The sequence below is a fragment of the Ascidiella aspersa genome, chromosome 3 (genome assembly GCF_963924565.1).
Source record: "Ascidiella aspersa chromosome 3, kaAscAspe10.2, whole genome shotgun sequence".
In the NCBI taxonomy this organism is placed as follows: domain Eukaryota; kingdom Metazoa; phylum Chordata; class Ascidiacea; order Phlebobranchia; family Ascidiidae; genus Ascidiella; species Ascidiella aspersa.
The window spans coordinates 38,391,935-38,414,106 of NC_139449.1; the positions used below are offsets into that span (position 1 = coordinate 38,391,935).

General features: G+C 33.2%; 1 protein-coding gene across 1 annotated transcript; it reads right to left on the reverse strand.

The window, feature by feature from the left end:
- Window positions 1–50: 50 nt before the first annotated feature.
- LOC146162891 (centrosomal protein of 152 kDa-like) lies at window positions 51–21,980 on the reverse strand. The gene is made up of 29 exons (XM_083384499.1): window positions 21,832–21,980; window positions 19,352–19,463; window positions 18,889–18,998; window positions 18,141–18,257; window positions 16,849–17,139; window positions 16,349–16,427; window positions 15,587–15,745; window positions 14,995–15,134; window positions 14,451–14,651; window positions 13,366–13,497; window positions 12,364–12,465; window positions 11,173–11,346; window positions 10,608–10,706; window positions 9,997–10,086; window positions 9,277–9,476; window positions 8,540–8,668; window positions 7,822–7,945; window positions 6,605–6,730; window positions 5,838–5,938; window positions 5,619–5,712; window positions 5,106–5,219; window positions 4,341–4,481; window positions 3,729–3,841; window positions 3,521–3,638; window positions 2,841–2,929; window positions 2,280–2,425; window positions 1,930–2,055; window positions 1,322–1,496; window positions 51–518 (listed from the first exon to the last, which is right to left on the reverse strand). Exons 1-29 carry the CDS (start codon window positions 21,934–21,936, stop codon window positions 434–436), a joined length of 3,792 nt encoding a protein of 1,263 aa, XP_083240625.1. The 5' UTR covers window positions 21,937–21,980; the 3' UTR covers window positions 51–433.
- Between the last annotated feature and the right edge of the window lie 192 nt (window positions 21,981–22,172).

A 22,172-nucleotide genomic window follows, 5' to 3' on the forward strand; every position in this document is an offset into this window, starting at 1 on the left:
ATTGCAAGAGGTGATGGTTTTTATTCGAATAATAAAGGCACAGTAAAATAAACAATCAAGAAACGACGTCATGGAGAAATGTGACGTAATAAAGGCATCGATAAATAATTGGAATGTATTTCATTCGCAAATGTGCTAAAGTGCAGATTAAAATGAACTTTTTGGATAAAATTATTTTTGTTAACTCAATCCGTCCAAAACTCAGTTTTCTGAAGTTATATGTTACGTCATAAAGGTATTTATTGAAATGTTTTGTTTTAAAATCAACCACAAGTCTAAGCGAGCTCATTTGCAAAAAATTTACAAAAACGTATAAAAACTGCTACGAGTAACAAAATACGAAGAAAAAGGGATTTTAAAATAGAAAACACGAAATGCCAGTGGTAAGAAAGGTTTGGCGTCATCATTATGACGTAACAACAACTTAATTACGTCACGGGTTCAAGTTGCTTCTTTCCCACGATCGCCCCCTAGCGGAGGTGTGTGACGTAATCGGTTGATGACGTAGTTCGGGGATTCTGGAAATCATAAAAAGTATAAAGAAAAGTGAAATTGGTAAACTACCCTGAAATTTATTACGTCGTATAACTGATTTTACTCAAAAATTTAATTTTTATTCAGCAACCGGTTCAAACCGTCTCAAACTATTTAGAATTTTACTAAATTTTGGGCATAAATCTTTTGAGTAAAATTTGAAAGTCTATAGTCTGTCTTTTTTTAAATATTCAATTTTTCAACCAGTTTAAACCGCTTCAAACTAGTTTAGGCCGGAATATTACGCAATTTTGAGCATAAAAGTTTTTATGTGAAATTTGAAAATTTTACAAGGCTATTATACTATTTCCATTTTTATTTTTAGCAGTAAGAATGTAAAAACCTAAAACCATTCATTATTTGCCAAACATTGCCTGAATAAATTTAATTTTGAAAACTATGCCTACATTTAAAAAAACAATATTGTTGTCAAATAAACCAAAAAAGATGCGCAAAACTTGAAAGTTTAACTATTACTTTAAATTTAAATAAAATGAACGACACTCTAACTACATGGTTACTCAAGGGTGATAACATTTTTTTTTACCGGGATGATTAAAAAATAAAAAAAATCCTTTACAAAGTTACGTCATCACGAAACGTCAAAAAGAATCTTACAAAATAATTTTAAAACAACAATAAAAATAATAAGATAAGTTAAAAAACCTTCACATTTAACGATAAACTTCAAAATAGCAATATTTTTGTCAAATAAACTGAAAAAATGCGCAAAACTTTAAAAGTGTGACTTTAAATTTAAATGAGAAAAATGTTAAAAAAACTTCACCTGTCGGTTGACCTTGACCTTGGCTCGGCCAGAAACGAGGGAAGTACGTTTGTGACGTCACTCTGATGACGTGTGCGCAGCTTCTCGAATATTCGCAGTCGTTCTTTCTCACTTTCTTTTTTAATGGCGGCCATTGTTTGTGCGCGGCCACTGCGGGCGTAAGAGAGCATCTCGTCTAAAAAGATAAAAAATGGGATTTTAAAATTTTTTTGTATGAGAGTTAAAAAAAAAAAATTAAAAAATAAAAAGAACAAAAATATAAGTTAGTTTTACGGTGCCTTGTATTTTTATTAAAGAAAAAATATCGACCTGCAATAATTAAAGATATCAGCACAAAATTCGATATTTTTTCAAGGACTGTCATATTTCAAAGATCTCTTTAACAATCAACCAATAACACATGCAGTTTCGGAAGGTGTTGGATATTTTATGTAAAACACATCCGGACCAAAATATATTGTTTATTTTAAACCTGGTATGAACAGGATTTTAATTGACGATGGTATTATTGCCTTTTGTTTAGACCAACTTTAAAGAACAGCGGAAAAAGTTGCTTAATTATGAAGTTACTCAAAAATCGCCACGTCATCAAACTATAGTTGCGTCACCTTTAATGCATCCCAATGTGGTGACGTATATGTGACGTAATTGCTCCATTTCCTCAGCATTCCTGCCACAAGTGGGCGTGCGTGATTTGAGCAGGGAGCGTTCTTTCTTCCAACGTCGATATTCATCTGCACAAAAAATTGTCACAATAAAAGGTATTGTTGACGTAACAACAGATAAAACAATTGCTGATTTTTAAAGTGATAGTGAATGCTGCAAACTTTTTTACAGTTTGCTTTCCAAAAAATCAATTAAGAAATCCAAAATCTGCCCCAATTAAACCATTTTGTTCTAAATTACATTTAAAATACATTGTATCCACATGACGTCACACTTTGATGACGTCACTCACCCCTCATCCTGCTTTTGAGTCTTTCCATCTCGTCGTTGTGTTTTTTCTCCAAAGCTTCGATCTGCGTCGACGTGGGGGGAGTCTTCTGCATTATGACGTCATAAGCGGAAGACAATCGCTGGATCTCGACTTTGTATTCTTTACACCTGTCACGTGATCAACATTTGTAAAATAAATAAAAATAATTCGAAAAACTTTTAAAATGAAATATTTCTATGCCTGATGGAATCAACTTATTAGCACATTTGTCAAACTAAAGAATTAATTTATAAATGATATATTTTTGTTATCTGCGATTCTGAATGGCAACAAATCAACAATATTACAATAATAATAAAGTTATTACCGGTCAGTTGTAATAAAAACGCCTAATTAGCTCTTTATTATTTATTTGCTCATAGTTGCTGGGGATGTACGATAATATCGGATCGGAGGCGATACCCGATACCAAGTGGTAGTATCGCACATGCGTAATAATAAAACACCTGGCCGAGAACGACGTTTAAAGTGAAACCTTTGACCCGAGTTTGACCTTTGACTCATGGATGACCTTTGACCTACCTGTTTTCATGAATCTGCTTGAGGTTGTCTAGCTCCCTCTTGTGGTTGGAAATGATGAGATTTCTCTCCTCTGCAAAGTTGTTTTGATCCTGGATGAAGATGCAAGTGTTAGGGGAAGCACCTAATGGCTTATCACGAGGAATCAGGCTTTGATTAAAATTATTTAAAAAGGGGGATTATGTACAACCGAATAGTCAAGATTAAGATACAAATAAATTCAATTGTTTTTCGTTGTCTAATTTTATTCTACTGTTTATTGAATAACGGTGGACGAATATGAAAAACTTGTAAATGAGTCATTCACAAATTGCAGATGGAGATTTAACGTAACAACCTATCCCAAGGTTAACAACGACAACGTAAGCCATTAAAAAATAAACGTGTTTTCCATCAAAGTTTTATCTAAATTTTCTCCAAAATTCTCTCTTATTTTTTTTCTCTTACACTCAATTTTATTTTTTATTTTCTCTCGAAATTTTTACATTTTTTTTTTAATATCCTTTTAAAACTTTATACAAAAGTTTCTCAAAAGATTCTTCAACAGCAGCTATAGTTATTTTTAAATAATTAGTTGAAAAGCTTTTCTTAGAATTTCGTAATGTTCACCAAAAGTGTAGAAACCTTGGTTGACCTATTGCTTAGCTTTGTATAAAAATATTACAAGTTGGATGATTTCTCACCACTCTTTCCTCCTGCTCCTCTTTCCTCCTCCTCCGCTCCTCCCGGAGGAGTTTATCGAGCGAAGATTTGTGATCTTGGGTGAACTTCTCAAGATCGCTCACGTGCTTTGATTCCAACCTGCGATAAAGAATTGAGTTGTGAGACTTTATTCTGCGTAAATTTCACCGCAAATATGTCGTTTTTTTTCTTTTTCACATTGCAACTTACTTTTGGAGCTCGCTCCTCATCTGCTCCTCTTTCCTCTTGAGCTGCTCCTCTCTCACTTCCTCCCACTCTCTCCTCATTCTCTCGATCGAGGAGGAATGCTCCTCCTGAAGAGCCTGAGTGATAATCAGAGTCGTTCGTTTGTTGTCACACTACTGACGTCACATTCTAATATCGCCACGTCACTTTTGTAAGCATGACGTCACAGCCTTAAATTGCAAGTTGCCTTGAGGCCTTTTAAAAATATTTAAAAGGTACATAAATAAGTAGAATAATATAAGCATCGTAAAATGGATAAATGGGCCTAAAAATACTTTTCCAGGAATACGATGGAATTCACTTTGCATTTGTGAAAGTTTTAACCAATTGCAATCATTTTAAAGTGAAAATTGTTATGACAAAACAGGCGAGCGAATGATTGACGGAAACTTACAACAATAGATGAACAACTAAGCCAAGTTCGAAACCACCAATACTGGTATAAAAAATAAACTATGCAAGAAATACAACGAATAATTTTGAGGAATTGGTAGTTTTTTTAATGTATTTCCCAAACAAAAATTGAAAAACAACCGAAACCGCATCAATAAACCATAGCAACTTAGTGTAGCTCACTTGTATTTGCTCCCCCAAGTGGCGAGAGTTTTCCTCCACAGCTTGCCGCACGAGGGCGCTATGCTCTTCCTTCCAAGCTGACCTCGCTTCTTCTAACGCGCTTTGCACTCGAAGTCGTTCGCTCTCTTCACTCTTGCTTTGCTGGAGTTGGAAATGAAACGTCAGTCGCAGACACAAAAAAATATGATGGGCCCCATAGTAAGCTTTTTTGGGGGGGTTTTAAATGACCCTCATTTAGTTGATAGGTATTACCATATAGCTTGTAATTACTTATAAACTTATGTAGGTGTGTCGGCTACCTATACTTTGCTGTATTCACTGGTTAGTCAAACTGTTTTATGTGTGGTCATCAGTGTTGTTTTATTTGAATTGAAATTAAGTGTTTGCATTATTTTTTTTATAAAATTGGGTTATTTATATGGACTTCTGCACGTTAAACAATTTGCCTGTTGTTCATTTATTTTACAAATGACTTGACAGTGACTTTAGTTATTTCAAAATGACTTGTTGTTTAAAAGATACAGCTTAACTATAAGCTTATCACAGGTCATTAAACTTGCACAATTAATGAAGGGCCATATTTTACAATAATTATAATACACACATTTTGAAAGTTCGACAAATATAGAGCTGTTCGGTAAAAAACGTTTCTTCTCGAAAAATTGACCAAAAAGTCATCTACGGTTTGTTATTGACCCACAAAAATCCATAGATTGTTGTGACATTTATTTCGATTTTTAAGGTGTCAAGTAACAAGTCTCCCACCTGGCTTGTAATCCAGTTGAGTTGTGCGATCGATGTTGCCGTGGTAACAGCTGTCTTCTCACGATCCTTCATCTCATCGTAAAGTTCATCCATCCGCAATTCTATCTCTTTCTCCTGGAATAATGTGGGAAAATGGTAAAAATAAAAAAAATGGTAAAAAACAAAAGCTTTCGAGAATTTTAAGAAAAGTCGACAAAAAAGTTTATTAATAAAAAACGCGCTTTTTATAAAGGTTGTTAAGTGTTCTAAATATTCATACGAAAAAAAACGACGAAGTACAAAAAAAGGTAATTTACATATTAGTGTTTTAAAGTTTATAGAAAAATAGGTTAAAAAACACTTTGTTAATGGGATTCTAAATTTGAAAGGTTCCAGAGCAGCAAAATACATGAATCGCTAAAAATCTGTATCTTTATTTTGTTTATACCCTTAAGGGGTGGGTGCTTTTTTGTAACATTTGTGCGTTAAAGTGAGATTTCTGTATTTACGCCATGAAATCCTAAGCGGCAGAACCTTATTCTCTTCCCATGCCTTCTTCTCTTTTGCGATTTCGACTTCTCTCTCTTTTTCAAGTTCGCTTCGAATTTCTTCTTCAAATTTGTCCAACCTTGAAAAAGGTAACAAAGATTATACAATAAAATCTACGAAGCAATTATTTAAAATTCCTAGCTTTATAAACTTTTAAGGAGCGAGTTGGTGGTTGCAACTTACAAATCGTATTTCTCAACTAACCTTAGTTGAAATTCTTTTTCTTTTTCAGCAACCATTTTTTCGCTATTTTCTTTCTCCAATATGTTCCTTTCTTTTTCCCAGGCTGATTTTTCTTCTTTCAACTAAAATTCAACAATTTATTTTAGAAATTTAAAAAACAAAGTACCCCACAAAACGGTGGTAATGCGTATAAATAACAGAATTTTTGTTGCTGTTAAACAGTCAAATAAGCAGTTTGTTGTAGCAGTACTGAAAAAATATAACGTAATTTAAAAAAATGCAAGTTAATTTTCCCAAATTAAAGTAATTAGGTAATAAATAACTATTACTTGACAGTTTTATCACGAATATAAAGTGGGGTTTAAACAAAACTTTTTCATGAAGGGCCATGATTATAAAAACAGGCGATTGCCACCCGAATTTAAATTTTTTTATTGACTTCAACCTTACAACCAGTATAATGTTCGCAATATTCTTTAAATTTATGTCGCCTTTTGCCTAGTTAATTTTTCGTTCTCGAAAACCTTTAACACTAAACGAGCTTTTTCCTCAAGGCAGAATTAAAATAAACTCGCGGGCTGTAGTTTGGTGACCCATGGTTTAAACCAGTGATTCCCAAACTGTGGTGAACGTAAAATTTCTCTATTGTTGCTCTGTTAAAAGTGTGCCGCGAAATATTTAAGATTTTTTAGTTTGTCGAGAGCCAACAAAGTTTGGGAACCACTGGACTAAAGCTTTAAAAACAATATTTTTAGTTAAACGTCGCATTTGAATGCAATCGTTGCCACCTTCTCCTCCACAACCCTCTCTCGCTCCTTCTCCCACTCTTGCTCCTCGCTCCTCCTCACTTTCTCCCACTCCTCTCGGATTTCTCTTTTCTCCTCCTCGTGTCGCGCAAGGAGAGCTTCCTTCTCCTGGAAGAAATCGTTGATTGTTATAGGATAATTTCATGTCAATAAAAATAGTAAGAGCAATGATATTCGATAAAATCGACATTTCGCAATTGACAGACGTTCCAGCAATACCTAATGCCATCATCAGTGTAAAAATCATTGCTGAAACGTCTGTAAATTGCAAAATGTCGATTTTATCGAATATCATTGCTCTAAAATTTTGATTAAAATTACTAAAAAAACGTGTATAATGTTCCAAAGGTTTTACGTGATTTTTTAAAAGAAAATTTTTTAAGTTCTGCACGTTTATGTAATTCCATTCCCCAATTTATTATTTTAAACAGGTGATTGACGGCCTGCAGTAAGACTTTCTATTAAGGGTGATGGCGCAATTTTTTTCGCCCAAAATATCGGAAAAAAGCATCGCAACTACTTTACTAATTTGACTAGAGCAGTGGTTTCCAACCTTTTGTTCTTTCATGGCTCATTTTCGTTGCACAAATATTCTGTGGCCCGGTAAATTTTGATGAAAGAAAAAAAAAGGTATAAACTAGCTAGCACAAACAGAAACAGGGCATATTTTAAAACAGAGTACATATTTAACCGGGCATACACAATAATGTGCACGTTAACTTGGATACTTTGACGCTTTTCAGCCTGTATATCCAGAAGTGCCAACTACTAGTTTCGCTTTCGCTTGGGTGATCCAATCGCACGTCAACCACTCGTGTTTACCTTGCCACGTTTTATCTCGAATAGCTTTAACGCAGTAAACATCACGCCACTTTTTAGGCATTGTGACGTAACACGAACAGTTAGTCGTAAACATCAAAAACAAGTTTAACGCATATAGGAACAATGTTAAATACAACCGTTAGAAACTAATTTGGAACAGACACAAATGAAACTAAATTCTTAAATAAATCTAGCTTTTTTAATTTGGTCTATGGCCCATCTCAAATGTTTCCATGGCCCACTGGCTGAGAACCGCTGGACTAGAGCAACCAAATTATCAAATCTATGACACACAAAAAATCGAGTTTTAGGATAAATTAAGTAACTGACATCTTCCCAATAAGTCCAACTCCGTTATCCAAAAGTTTGAACCAAACCTGCTCAAATTCCTTGATGATCTCTTCCCTGAATCTTTCCTCCAGTCGATCTTTCTCGGCGCAAACGTGGACGTAACTCTGCTTCACTTCCGACAACTCGCCACTGAGGTCCGACATCTCGAGTCTGATCATTGGAAGAATAATAACTTGGTGGCATGTTTCAAAATAAGAATGATTTTATAAAATAAGGAAAAACGCGTCGGTAGAGATCACAGGAGATTATCTTGATGTTTTGAAAAGTTACCGTTTATCGTATAAATTTAATTATTAATTTAACTTCAACAAAAAAGAGGTTCCAAGTCGGCAGAGAGATTTTTTTTTACTTTTTTATATCAGTAGTAACGCAATGTGTTACTTGATTCCACAGCTTTTATGACTTCCGCATAGGGGTCATACCTTTATGGCCCAAAACAGAAGTCACGAATCCCTTATAAATGTTTATTGTTTACTTTTATTGGTTTGTTGATGGCTGCGCTCTGATTTTATTTATTTGTACTCTTAAAGGAACTGATGATGCCACTTTGGCGAAATAAATTTTCCTTTTAAACAAAACGTCTGATCCTGTTTTTACTCATTTTTTTAACTATGAATTTTACTTGTTAATATACGCGTCAGCGGGGCAGTGATCGACAAGCAGAAACCTGCCGCCAATGGTTTTGGATTCTAAAACGATACACCCTAATGTCTTATAAAACCCCAAAAACTTCTATACACCCACCTCAGTTGTTGTAGTTGTTGATCGTGTTCGAGTGAAGCCTCGTAGCATCTTTGCTCATGTTCTGCAACAAGTTCGTCTCTTATCGCTCGTTTGGCGTCTTCATGAAGCTGCATACAAGCTCGTTCGCATCTGGAAAGTGAGGTGGTGGGTTATAATCGAGAAAAGGTAATGGAAGTTAGTATAAAGACACCCAACGTAGTTCTGTCGACCAGTTCAAGTGCGTCATTTCTTAAGCGAGTACAATTCGATCCGGTAAGTAATAATACATTTTCAAAACTTTGTGCATCACCCATCTATCCACGACCACCTATAAGCTTAGTAATACTTTTTACCCATACTATCGTGGTATACTATAGAACTATAGAATGTCAAGTATTGGATACCACTAATTTTGACCCCAGGAATTTTCAAGGCTTAGTTTAGTAATATTTTTATGGCACACATGTTCATGACAATAATACTCCTTAACCCCATATATTCACCCACCCATCGACAAAACAGAAATTTTCAACTCATGGTTTAATACTTTTAAACCTTGATTTAAAGTTTAGACTACAAACCTCACATAACCTTCACCCCTACACCAAGATTTCCTTCCAATCTACTAAATTTTTTTTAATTTAAAAAAAAAAAATGTTCACCTTCCATTTTGCCAACCCAATCCACTAATTTTTACCCCCTAATATTTGCTCCGCACCCCATTTAACCTCCAAGATAACCACCCTTTATCCACCCACCTATCAACCGCCTCTTGTTTATTTGCGTCATGCTCCTCCACCAACTCGCTCATCTGTTGTTTGACGTCACGGCAGCTCTCCTCCAATCGCATCGCTCGATTCTCCGCAACCTCTACACGCTCCAGTGCTTCCCGCAGCTCACCGTCGTCGCTACGCCCACTAGCGGATGATGTTGTACGGGTGTGGCTGGTGATTCCAAGCTATTGGGGGCAAACATTGGTTTAGGGGGCAGTTTCGTTACTCGGGGGTAAATAGGGTTATTTAGGGGTAATTGTTTAAAAGCGAACAGGGTTAAAATGATGCAAAACTTAATAAAATTGGCAAACTGGTGGATGTCCTTTCCGGAAATGGTTAATGGTTAAGTGGGTTGAGTAATTGTGCAAATAAGTATTCGATCTATAAATGTAAGATCATTCAAATCGTTCCAAAAGTGTCTAAGATTGCATATTTTTAACAAAATAGCGGTGTTAAATGGGCAACCAAATACAACTATCAGCGTTAAATAATGTAGAAAGAGTTAGTCGTATTAGAAACTGCCAAAACAATTAATTAGGTTTTGTAATAATGGTGTGTAAATTTTAAATTAAAAAAATATTAAAAAATCATAATAACGAATTTTCGTCATATCTCTGATCAAGTATAATGAAAGAAAAAGCGAATTTGCAACAAAATATAAGCAACAAGGTTTAACTTTAAAAATGTAATGCTACAGCGACCGACCTTAACTTTTTTATCCAACTCGTCGGCGCGCGCCCTCCAGTGGTTGGATTCCCCGTTAAGATCCTTGATTTGCTTCTGGAGTTCACTTATCTGGAGAATAAGTGAGCAAAAAGGATTAAAGTAGGATAAAGTTAAAATTCGAGAAAAAAACGAAAAAAAAAAACGTAATAAAAGATAATAAATAGGATTCATTTAGCGACGAGTTGCATTATTTTCAGGAGTTCGTACGTTATATTTGGAAAGCTACTAACACTTTATAAAGTAATAACACCACTTCAATTACGATCAATACTGGCCAACCAAAGAAATTTCAAGTATTTGAAATCTAAAAAAAGTATTTCCGCTTTCCATATTTACTCCCTTTATTATTGAAAAGTATTCATGCAAAGAGTATATAAGTTAAACTATTCCAGTATTTAAGTATTTAAATATTTAAGTATTTATATTTACGATTTTAATGTGTTTAATACTGTAAGATTATTTCTTGTAATAAGAGAACACTTTATTTTAAACAGTTATGTTTTTGTATTTGGTTCAAACGAAGTTGAAAGTCGACTTTTAAATTTCTTGCTAAAAACAACTTTTCAGTGCAAACAACATAGAAATCATACTTGGTCGCGTTTCTCCTTGTTGCTCTTTAGCGCCCTCTCGAGTTCCTGACGCAAACTTCCGACGAGATCGCCGCCACTAGGTGGCTTCTGGGATGGGAGCTGCAATAATAGAAATCAAACACAATGTTAATGGTGGATTAGTTTTCAACAGTGAGTGTTGTTCAACTTATAAAAATATCTTTAAAGGAAAAGTCATTCGTGCCGGGTGCGTCTGATAATTAATAAGCCAAATCCGGTTGGTCTTGTTTTCAAAACACCGTAGACAACGAAAGGTATTTTTTTTAGAAATTTAGTTGTAAAACCTGAAAGTTTCCCCGTACCTTGTATTCCCTAAATTTAACGATCAAAAGTTCGATTTAATTTTTTATCAGTCGGCGGCATTCAGACCTACAGCTATCCGGGTTTTTATAAAAACAGCACTAATAAAAACTATCGTACTTTTGAATCGGGGGATACCTTTCCAAATATATTTTTGGGCATAAAACCAAAATATTTAAAAAATATTAGCGTTTCTGACCCGTTTTTATAATAAAAGGCGTTTATATTATGACATTACAAACTGCACCTTAGGAGTTTTCCAGTCGATGTTTCTCCTCACAGCTCCTCCCATGAGCTCGGAGTAGGAGTCGGCCATTGTTCCCATTGCTCCCTCCCTATTGTTGGGAGGAGCAGGAGTTGCTCCCAGGAGGAACGCGCTCTCGTACATCCGCAAATGATCCACGGTTTGTGATAATTCGCGCTGTTGGAAAATAAATGTATAATGTTTTATAAAAAATGGTGATTTCCATAAATAGTTTGTTAGTTAGCATTTGGAAATGTAACTTTTACAGATTAAAAATGACAAAAAATGCTTTTTAATAAAAAATCAATAAACAAATTTAAAAAATGAAACTATTTTAAAAATAAATAAAACTGACAGAATTGTTTTTATTTTAAATTCGTAAATCAAGATGAGGTTCAAAAGGGATATTTACTTAAGTATGTTTTTAGTGTGTTGACAAAGAGCAAAAGATTAATTGGATTAAAATGATCGAGGTTTGTGTTGAATCGCGCAGTGGGAGTGATGTTTTTGTGATGTGATGTTTTTCTACAAAATGTGGCTATTCTATAAATAGCTATTCAAATAATAGTAAAAAATAACTTTTTTCAGTTTAAAATAAAAAAAAGCTTTTTAAATTTAATAATAATAAAATAATACGATCTTAGAAAAAGAAATAAAATGCAGAAATGGGGCCTAATCAGTGAAAATGTGGATGTTTTGCAAATTAAAATACCATAAATTCAACTGTTTATCTAGAAAGGCCAAAACTTCCAAAAATACAACTAATGCTACAATAACAAAAAATTTATAAATAGGGCGAATATTTTTTGACCAAAAAAATAGGAAATTTTGACATTTTTTGACAAGTCAAAAAATATTCGCCTTACTAATAAAACACATTCAATGCAGCTTCCACGCCGCATAAACTAACAATTATAACCAACAGCATAATATTGCCACTTGCAGGTTAGAGATTCTTCATAATTAACATGGATTGTTAATTCCCAAGCCCCTCGACCGCCCCCTACCCGCAGGTTGCCCTAAGAACATGGTGTTGTTTGACTGTGCCGGTGTGTACGTGTCGCGCCGAAGCATGTCTTGTGCCTTTATATGTGTTTTGTGGAACAGAAAAATAATTTTCGTGTTTTACAAGGCAAAGAAAACGCTGGTGTTGGGCCCGGTAATTTACAACGACCAACATCCTAATATCGCCACCTGCAGACTTCTAGCTTGTTCCTCTGCGTCCATCTTCTCCTTGGTGATGTTGGAGATTTGTTGCTGGAGAAAAGTTGCTTCACCGCTTCCAGCAAGAAGCGTCTAAAAAAATCGGAAGCGAATAATAGCAAAGAGCAACAATCATCACGAACTTTAATTCACACAATGTTTATTAGAGATTCCATATATTGCGTGTGGATTTTCAAACATAAAAAGTAAAGTCTTTTTAAAACATGTTAATTTATTTGTTATCCTCAAATGCAAAAGGAATAACAAATAAATAACATCTCAGGACCAAAAAACCAAATAACAGTTCGGGGATTGACTTTACAATATTCGACAAAGTTTCGACAAACCAGATGGATTTTCTGCAAATTAGGTCGCCGCAAAGTAAACAATATTATAGAATATGGTTCTCAATTTTTTCCAGGTATATGCTAAATAAAAATAAGTAGTAAACAGAAAAAATACAAATTTGTTCGCGTGAGAAATATATTATGTAATTGAAGGGCCGGGTCAAAAATATGGCGTTGAATACGCTCCAGTGTTGTATGACTTAAGTCCAAGTCAAGTTTCTTAGAAAAAAATAAAAACTCAAGTCCAGTTGTAAACAAGTAATTTTTGAACAAATTTAGTTATAAATAAATAAAAAACACATTGCATCAAAGTCAAGCCGTTATTAGAGCCAGCCAACTATTAAGATTGGTAAACTCGTTAGCTTATAAGAGAAATTAATCGTTCTTTAAAATGCAATAGTCTTAAGGTTTATTATGATTCTAAAATAAACTTTGAATTGGTTAATTTTTTAGCGTGCACAATTTATATCTTAATTATTGATATTGAATAAAAAAATAAAATTTGTACCAAGTCAAGTAGATTTCATATAATATTACGATAGTTTAAATTTTTTCTGCTATTTAAAAAAGCACATTCTTCACATAAACCTATATTTAAATAAATGGAAAGTAGTGGATTGTTTGTATTGTTACGTCACACACGCACCTGACACTGGTTCTGTGCGTCCTCGAGATTACGCGAGAGCTTGTTTATGACGTCACTTTTCTCGAGCAGCAAATCCTCAGACTCCTTTAGCGCCACCTTGAGACGTGATCGGAGCTGGTCGGATTCTTCAGTCTGTGAAAAAAATAAACAAGTTCAAATAATCTATATATAATAGCTTTTTTAAAGTTTGGTAAAATTTGTTGGATTTTTACATTCTTTAATTCTTCAGTCTGCCAAAAATATGTTTTAAGTTTAATTTCGAATTGTATTCAATAAAATGTTTTTGCGCTTTTTTTAAATTACCAGCTAGAACTTTCTGGAAAATTATTCTGAATTTGTTTCGAAATTAAAAGCTAAAAAACTTGTGTCGAATGTTTCACCGGCTTTTTTCGCAATTAATGAAAAGTTTCATGTGAAATTTTTTGGCATGTGTTCATACGTTTTTTCGTGAGTGAAATTGCGAAGCAAGATTAATACAAAATCTTTATTTTACGTTTTCTTTAGTTTGCTTTAATTTTATTTTCACCTCTTTTCGTTTATTAGAAAGGTTTTATGTTAAAGAATGCCAAGAAATTTGTTTTACAACTTTTAAAATTGTTTAATTTAAATTTCAAAAACAGAAGATTTTAATAATTAAATTTTTCGGAAAATTTAATTTTACGATAATAAAAAAAAAACGTTAAATATTTTAAATATATCTAAATTGCGTTTTTTTTTCTTCCTTATTAAATTTTTGAAAACTTATTTTTTAACTATAATTAATCAAAACAACAAACTAAAAAAGCTTTTTACGACGCTTTGTAAAATATAAACTTTCCATAATAATTCCACCTTAGTATGGGCGACCAATATATTAAAACAAACAGTTCCTAAAATTATCTTAGCGCCAGCCAGTCAGCCACCCTCCTTCTTTTGTGAATTTTTGAGCTAATGACGACATTTGGTATTAGATACTAATGACGTCATTTGGTATTAGATCGAACCTAGATATTTTTTTCAAAACATCGAGTACTTGAATTTCAAGTATTTGTTAAAACAAACTAAAACAAGCAGTTCTTAAAATACATATTTTTTTTCTAACCCACCTTAGCGTCAGCGACCCTCCTGACTTGGTCCAACATTGAGCTCACTTCAAGCAGCTGCTGTGCGTTCCTCTCATCCGATGCTGCGAGTGCTGCGTCATGCTGATGCCGTGCTCGCTCAAGCGCATCGGATCGTTGGAGCATGACGACCTCCTGCTGGAGGTTTTCGATCGTTCGCTCGCTGATCCCTGCCTTCTTGACGTACTACAACGTATTGCGAAGAGAAGCTTTAGTATAACTTTGAGTCCAAATTGCAATTCTTTTAAAATAAAATAAGTTTGAAAACTATTTTGAACTTGAAATATGGTATGCTATATTCTTGATGTATATTTCTTGAGGTAAAATACTTAGTTTAAATGTTTTGTTGAATAAGAAGTGCTTAAAATAGAATTAGGGATGTTCAATAACGTCAGATCGGGGCTGATGCCCGACGCCAAGTGGTAGTGGTACCAGAAAATGCATGATTGGAATATATTCAGTATAAATTATGTCAGCTGCTGATACTTATTTCAAGCCCTGAATATACTTTTGTCTAAATCCAACTTACTTCTGTTTTAGCTGACTTGAGTGAATCCACCTCAACCTTGAGTGAGTTTATTTTCGCCTCACACTCATTTATGAGTCGATCTTTATCGGAAAGAAGTCGCTGGCATTCCTCCAGGCTTCCAGACATCCCGTTCTTCTCGTCTGAAAGTGATAACAAATATTATAAATTATACTACAAATTAACGAAATAATATGAACAGGGGTACGGAATATTTTAGGTGTAGCCAGATGAAACTTGGGAAAGGCGATCTAAAATACACATAATATGAAGTGTGATTTTATTAAAAAAGAAACTTGTAAAAGTTGGCGGTTCAAATTGGACTTTAATATTTTTTTAGAATTGCTCCACAAGGTACGTAATATTGTAACGCTATAAAATAAGAAATCTTAAGAAACTTACATTTGCGTTGGAAGTCTACATGTGAATAAAATATGAGCGAATAATTGATAGCAGACTATCTGTACTTAAATTCTGGCTAATTTTGCTACTTTTCCCAAAAAATCGGCCATACATCGCCCAGCAAATATATCACCTAAAGATCGAAAACTATACACTTGCTCAAAAGTAAATATGCCGAATTTACAAGGCCCACCGTTTGCCATGTTGAGCTGGTGTGTTAGAATCCTCTTCTCACGACCCGCGTCTTGCTCCATGCTCTCTACCTGCCTTGTAAGTTTGTCAATCTTCTTTCCACGAGCTTCGTAAAGGATTCGAAGTTGTGTGACGTCACGACCCAACTCACTAGACGATTCTGGGGTCAAAGTTGGAGGAATTTTTAGGTTTTAGTAAATATAGGCCATTGTTTCTCAACCCATGGGTCAGCGACCCAAAATTAAGTCGTCTTTGGTTTAGTTTGGTCGCCGACTGCAGTAGTTTTACACGGTTAGATTTATTGAGATTGATTTTGTGTAAGATTTATAAAAAAATTCTAATTTATTTTGTTTTCTTGCTTACAAAACGCTCAGTGACAATACTTGTGTAGCTGCGAAAAAAGTTTAAGAAGCACTAAAAAGTGCATTTTTGGTATTTTAAGTATTGAAGGACGAAATCAAAATTGACTGGCCCGAAGGAATGCCCTGCTAGAAGGGTTGTGAATGTTTGCAGATCATTTTATTGTGTTTTGTTATTGTTTTCATTAAATTATAATCGTTAATTACTAAGTATTACGACCTTAGTTGTACAGACGCCGAAGTTTCTCAATTTTAAGGATTTTCGATTATCTTCTAAATGTACCGATGATAAAATACTTTTTAAAAAAAACACATTTTTAGTGGATTATAGATATGAATAGCAGCTAGAATGGATAAAAAGGGTTTATTATATGGGATAGAACATGTAAAGTTGTTTATTCTACCTGGAGTGTTTTGATCAGATGCATCAACATAATCTGATCCAAGGCTGTCATCAGCTTTGTTGTTCTCTTGCCGGTTTATCTGAATTCAAAAATATACAAAATTATTTAGCCGAAAACAGGATACCACTATCAAATGATTATTACAAGTTAGTAATAATAACAACAAACTTTAAAACTAATTTTATTTATTTTAATAAAATTAATATTAATGAAGCGAATTATAATTTGCAGTAATCTTATGTTTTTTAAACGGCTGGATCACATGAAATAGCTAAAGTGATTTTAAATTATATATTAAGAAAATTATCATGGCTTTAAATTCAAAAATATTAATTTTTACTTTTCGAGCCAAAAAATGCGTACTTTTAAAATAAATTTCTGCAACTTAATTTGCATTCATTAAAAAAAAAAATCAAAACTCACGGAATCTAAACTAAAAAAAAAAAAAAAAAATTTCGGTCAAAACAACACGTGTCCAAAAAATTGTTTTTTTAACTTACGGAGTCTGAACTGTGGTAGTGCTGCTGGTTATTCCCCCTGTACTTGACCCCACCCCCGTACCCATAGGGTGAAGTTGGGGCCGAAAAGGCGTCGAACCTCACGCTTTTCCCGGGAGTGGTGTGCCCCCCCTGGGAGGGGAGAGTGCTCGAAAGTCGATTGTTGTCGTAATAAGCGTCGAAGTCCTCACTACCTTCTGCTTCGCGTCTTTCAGCGAAACCGTAAACCTCGTTTTCCGAGATAGCTGGTGGGTTGTTGCCATGGTAACCGTAACCCCCTACTCCGTTGTCGCGCTGAAATAAATAAAGTGTTTTTTTTTAACAATATACATTTCTTTGGTTAAGATGTGCAATAAATGTATGTGGGAAAAATTTGTTTTTTAATTAATGATTAATTTGGGTGCATTGTGTAGATGTTCCAAAACAACAACAGACACTAATGACATCACAATGATTGCTGGGTTGTTGTTGCCATAACCGCAGCCCCCTACTCCGTTGTCGCGCTAAAGTAAAAAAACTAATTTTATTTATTTGAATATTTTATTTTTTTTTTGTTAAAATGTGCAGTTTAGTGCTCGTAATGAATTTAGCCAATGCTAAAACTTGTGACATTGTGTGAATGTTCCAAAACAACAATGGACACTTATTTATGACATCACACTGGTTAACTTTGTTGTCATTAAAGTAAAAAGTAAATATTTATTTTTTTGTTGGTAAATGGTGAAATTGCATGAAGGTGTATGATTACAAAAAACGCAAATATATGTTTGTATATATTGCAAATAAATTAGAACTAATTTTTAGTTAAAAATAATATTATGAATGAATTAAATATAGTATTATCATATTATAGCATGTACGCACGATACACGCTAGCGATAACATTGGTTGCATTGTGTGCGCGTTTTTATAGAATAATTAACACCAATGACATCACAATGGATCAATGTTACAGTCTAATGTTGAATAAATGTTTTTTAAGCAATACATACGCCCTAATAGACGTAAATTCAAGTAAAGCATTGTATAAATATTTAGCAGTGTTTAACATTTTAAACTGTTTAACACAAAAAGTAGTTAAATAAAAAAAAACATGTCTAACTATAGAACAATATACTTTAATATTTGATTGCTGTTTATACACATATTATAGAAAACTAAAGCTTTTCCTCCTGAACGGTTCTTTTAGCAGGAATAATTAATACACTAGTTAAGTACATTGAAATAGCGGTACATATTTGAATATATGATACACTGTAGGATGTCTTGCAGTATAATAAAGTTAAACTCACGACAGGTGTTTGGAAGTTTTGTTTCTGAAATGGAAACCTTCGTTGCTGCATTTGCCATTTCTCTGCGTCAGTGAAAGATCTCTCCAGGGTCTGGTTCGGACCGTAGGGGTTGTACTCGTTCTACACACAACAGTGGAAATTAAGGGAGGGTTTACTAATGGGACAACACATTATGTAGTTCGGAGCATAATCATTGAAATGAATAAAGAGTTATGAAATGAATAAAGAGTTATTCGAAACGTTCAAAATAATACCTCCTTTTGTATGGGCTTTGGTATTCATATTACATTATGTATTAGGTTTTTAAGGTTTTTGAGCATAATTTCCTATTGCTGCAGTAAACAAATAACTTTCCTATTGCTGCATCAAACAATACAAGTTTAAAAAAACTAATTGTACAAAGAATTAAGGAAAATATTTTAAAAAGTTTTACCTACTTTTGTGTTTTTTAAATTATTACTAATACTGAGTTGTTGACCGAAATGCAATGACCACACACTTCTATCAAACACCTACATTTTTTCCGACTATTATAAGCTGTTTTAAGTGTTTTAATTATTAATAACTTTTTGTTTATGATCTTTATATCAAACATAAAGTCTAGGTTTGGAAGGCAGCAAACATCATATTGCGCATATTAATAAAAATTCATAATAATTAATCCAAAATGTTTTTTTTTAAGGTGAGAGTTGAAAATTTACTTAAACAACAAATAAAGTTTGATTCGTTTAAACAAAAAAAACTTTTTTACTTGTGTCTGATATGGAACGGGTTGGTTCGGTGGTTGATTAAAGAATTGACCTTCAGATGACCTTCCTGTCTGAGGGGATTCCCCTGCAAGGGAATGGTCCCAAGATTTTCCTGAAAAGAAAAAATTGAAATAAGAAAATGCTATTTGTATAACATTAATAAAAAAGGAAGAGGTTTATTATTTTTTCAGTCAATTTTTGTATAATTATTTTTAAACCAATCAAATTTGGTGGTTTGGTTTTCAACAAAATCAAATTTAATTTTTTTATGTATTTTATTTTTGTGTAATTTTTAAAAAGCATAAAAAAAAATTGTTAAAGGCAATAATACTTAGTTACTACTATGTGAACAATTATGGACTGATTTGTTCTACTTTTTCTTTTATTTCGAATATATAATTTTTGGTAAACATTATAAAAAAGGTCTAAAAATAATTTATAAGAGGAATATAGTTATGTAGTTACCACTGTGTGAGTGATCGTGATACGACTCATGATCACGTGAAACAGATGGACTTTCTTCACATGATTCCTCCAGCAGATCATCCGGCAACTCGGCCGACAATAGTTCGTGAAGCTGACATAAAATGCAATGTGATGCAATAAAATACATTTGCAACCTAAAAATATTTAAAAAAAAAAAAATAAATAACAAGACTCGTTTTTTTTAATTTGGCGATGAATTTATTTCACCCAAATAGAAAGCTTTATAAGCTTAACTTAAGGAAATTGTTATTATCCTTCTAGCAAGCTTCAAAGTTGTGTTGTTATCAGTATCCTAAGTGTAATCATATTAAAATCAAAAAAAGTTTAATTTAAAAAGTTACAATCACTCAACAGTCACTATATATAATTAATATAATATTATGAAAATAAAATAAAATATATTTCCAGTTTTTAAAAAGTGAACTAACTGATGCCAAAAACACAATACATAATAGTGTCAGCCGCCAGGCAAATATTTGTTTAACCACATTATTTAAAACACACACAATAAAAATAACATCTTTCTCACAAAACCTACTTGCTTTAAACTGCTTTTAATCGACAAACATTCATCTAGAGCCGCGTCCATAAACCCAAGCACTTGTAATCATGCACAACCCAACTAAACTACAGCTGGTATAAAGCATAATTCCCTTGTACTTTGTGTAAATGTTTATAAGCCCAGCTTAGGAGCTTCCATTGTTTAGCGGTTTGGTGAATGTTAAATAGGACCACTCGGTAAACTGAAGAGGCCATTCAATGGATACTGGTGTCAAATATTCCTTTGTTGGAAAGAACGTTTGTGGTAGATTGCTAGAGAAAGGGAATTATTCAATTTTCCGACTGCGCTTGTTTTATTAATAAATAATCATGAATGCATAACAAAAGGTGTTTTCTTTTAAACTGGCATTCATGGCAAATACATTGTTATGATTTTTTTTAAATTACATCATTTAAAAGGGTTAATTTTCAAATTTATGATAAATGGAAAAAAATGAATTTGATTTGATATTTAAGTTGTGTTGTATATAGAATTAAAACTAAATTAAAAAAAAATAATATTTTAAATAATTTTTTAGTGTATGTTAGAAATATTGAGCACGTAGATCTTAAAGCTACTGTTTCAATACAAAAATTGTATCGTGGGAGCCTTATATAATTTCAAAAAACAACCATATTTCGTATTTGGGTTTAATCAATAAACCAGGCTGTGCAACTCACATTGCATTTTTAACCTGTGATTAAAGTGTGTGCGGTAGCGGTATGTAATAAATTTTTATTCAATTTTTGTACAAGATCAACTTATAGGTAATTAATGCATATCATATTTTTGGACAAACAGTAATAGCTGACAACAACATGCCTTTGGTACATAAATCACAGATAATATTTGACCTCACTAGAAACAGTGCACTTTACTAATATTAATAGTGTTACAAGTGGTTCATAGCAATCTTCATCAGTCTATAACTGCTAAAACATTCCATCTTTTACTTGCATTTATGAGGATAAGGCTATTTCTGTACCAAAGTGCTTCATCAGTTATCGTACTTAAAAAAAAAACTGGTTATGCATTCTATGACATGTAACGTCATGCAAACTTATTAAGTCTAGAAAAGTGCAATTTTTAAAAATAAAACTATAAATGCTGGTACTTTGACCATTATGCCTTTCTTTTATGTACCAAATGCGTCACGTATCTTTTTTGCCTAATGCGTCTCATACCTCAAAATAAACTTTTTTTTCTGGTTATTTTTAGCTGCAATATGCGCAGGGGTTGCTTGAGATCAACAATTGTTTTTTTTTTTAGATTAATTGTTGACGTTCTGTCATGGTGTAATTTTGTAACGTCATTTCAAAATTTCTCATAGCCCATAACCTAAAAACCCTAACAAAAATATATTTTTAACCAAAGAACAATAAGTTTTTAATGCAGTATGTCTAATAAAGATTTTAACAACTATACTTATGTTATTACCATATTTGTCACCAAAAATATTTGTTAGGTTAATTTTCCAGTTTTAGTAGGCCAAAATTGGCGGAGGTTTAGTTACCTCAAGCTGTTAACCAACTATATTTTAAAAACTCAACCTTTCAAGGTAGAATCGCTGCGATGGATCAGAAGCCGTTATTAAATTTCAAATTGTTACGGATCGGCACCGTTACTGCTCTAGCATTGGACACCTACAGATACTACCACTTGGCATCGAATATCGCCTCCGATGCAATATTTTTGGACATACCTTTTAAAGTGTTTCAAGCATTATCTTTATCAGCCCATACTTATATTTTCCTAGTAACAATAACCAACTTCTGTGTTAATTTTTAAGCCAAAAACAAAAATATTGTGTTTTATTCTGTCATGACAATATGGCAAGCTTCCTTTTACAATGAAAGTATAACTAACTGTTGGCTTGACCAATCTAAATTACTTTTTTTTAACATATTTTTCCACCAACCTCTTGTTGTTGCTTGATGTCCTCGGCTCGTATCTCGTCTTCGTCAGTTCGCTGAAGGTCGGCTCCGTCAAAGTTTAAACTCGCTCCAGGGTGAATCATAGACATCTTACTACTTTATTCTTAGATAAATTCAATCCATCACAAATTCTACAAAGTTTTGAAGCTGTTTTTCAAACAACATAGATTAAAATTTAGTTTCCAGTTAAAAAAGAAAAGTGAGTTTTTGAAAAAAAAGTCTGAATGTGATTTAAACACAAAACCAATGAAAGTAATGATTCTGGGCCATTTATGTAAAAAAAATTAGTTTATCTAATCAGTAGGTTTGTTGCAAAAACATCACA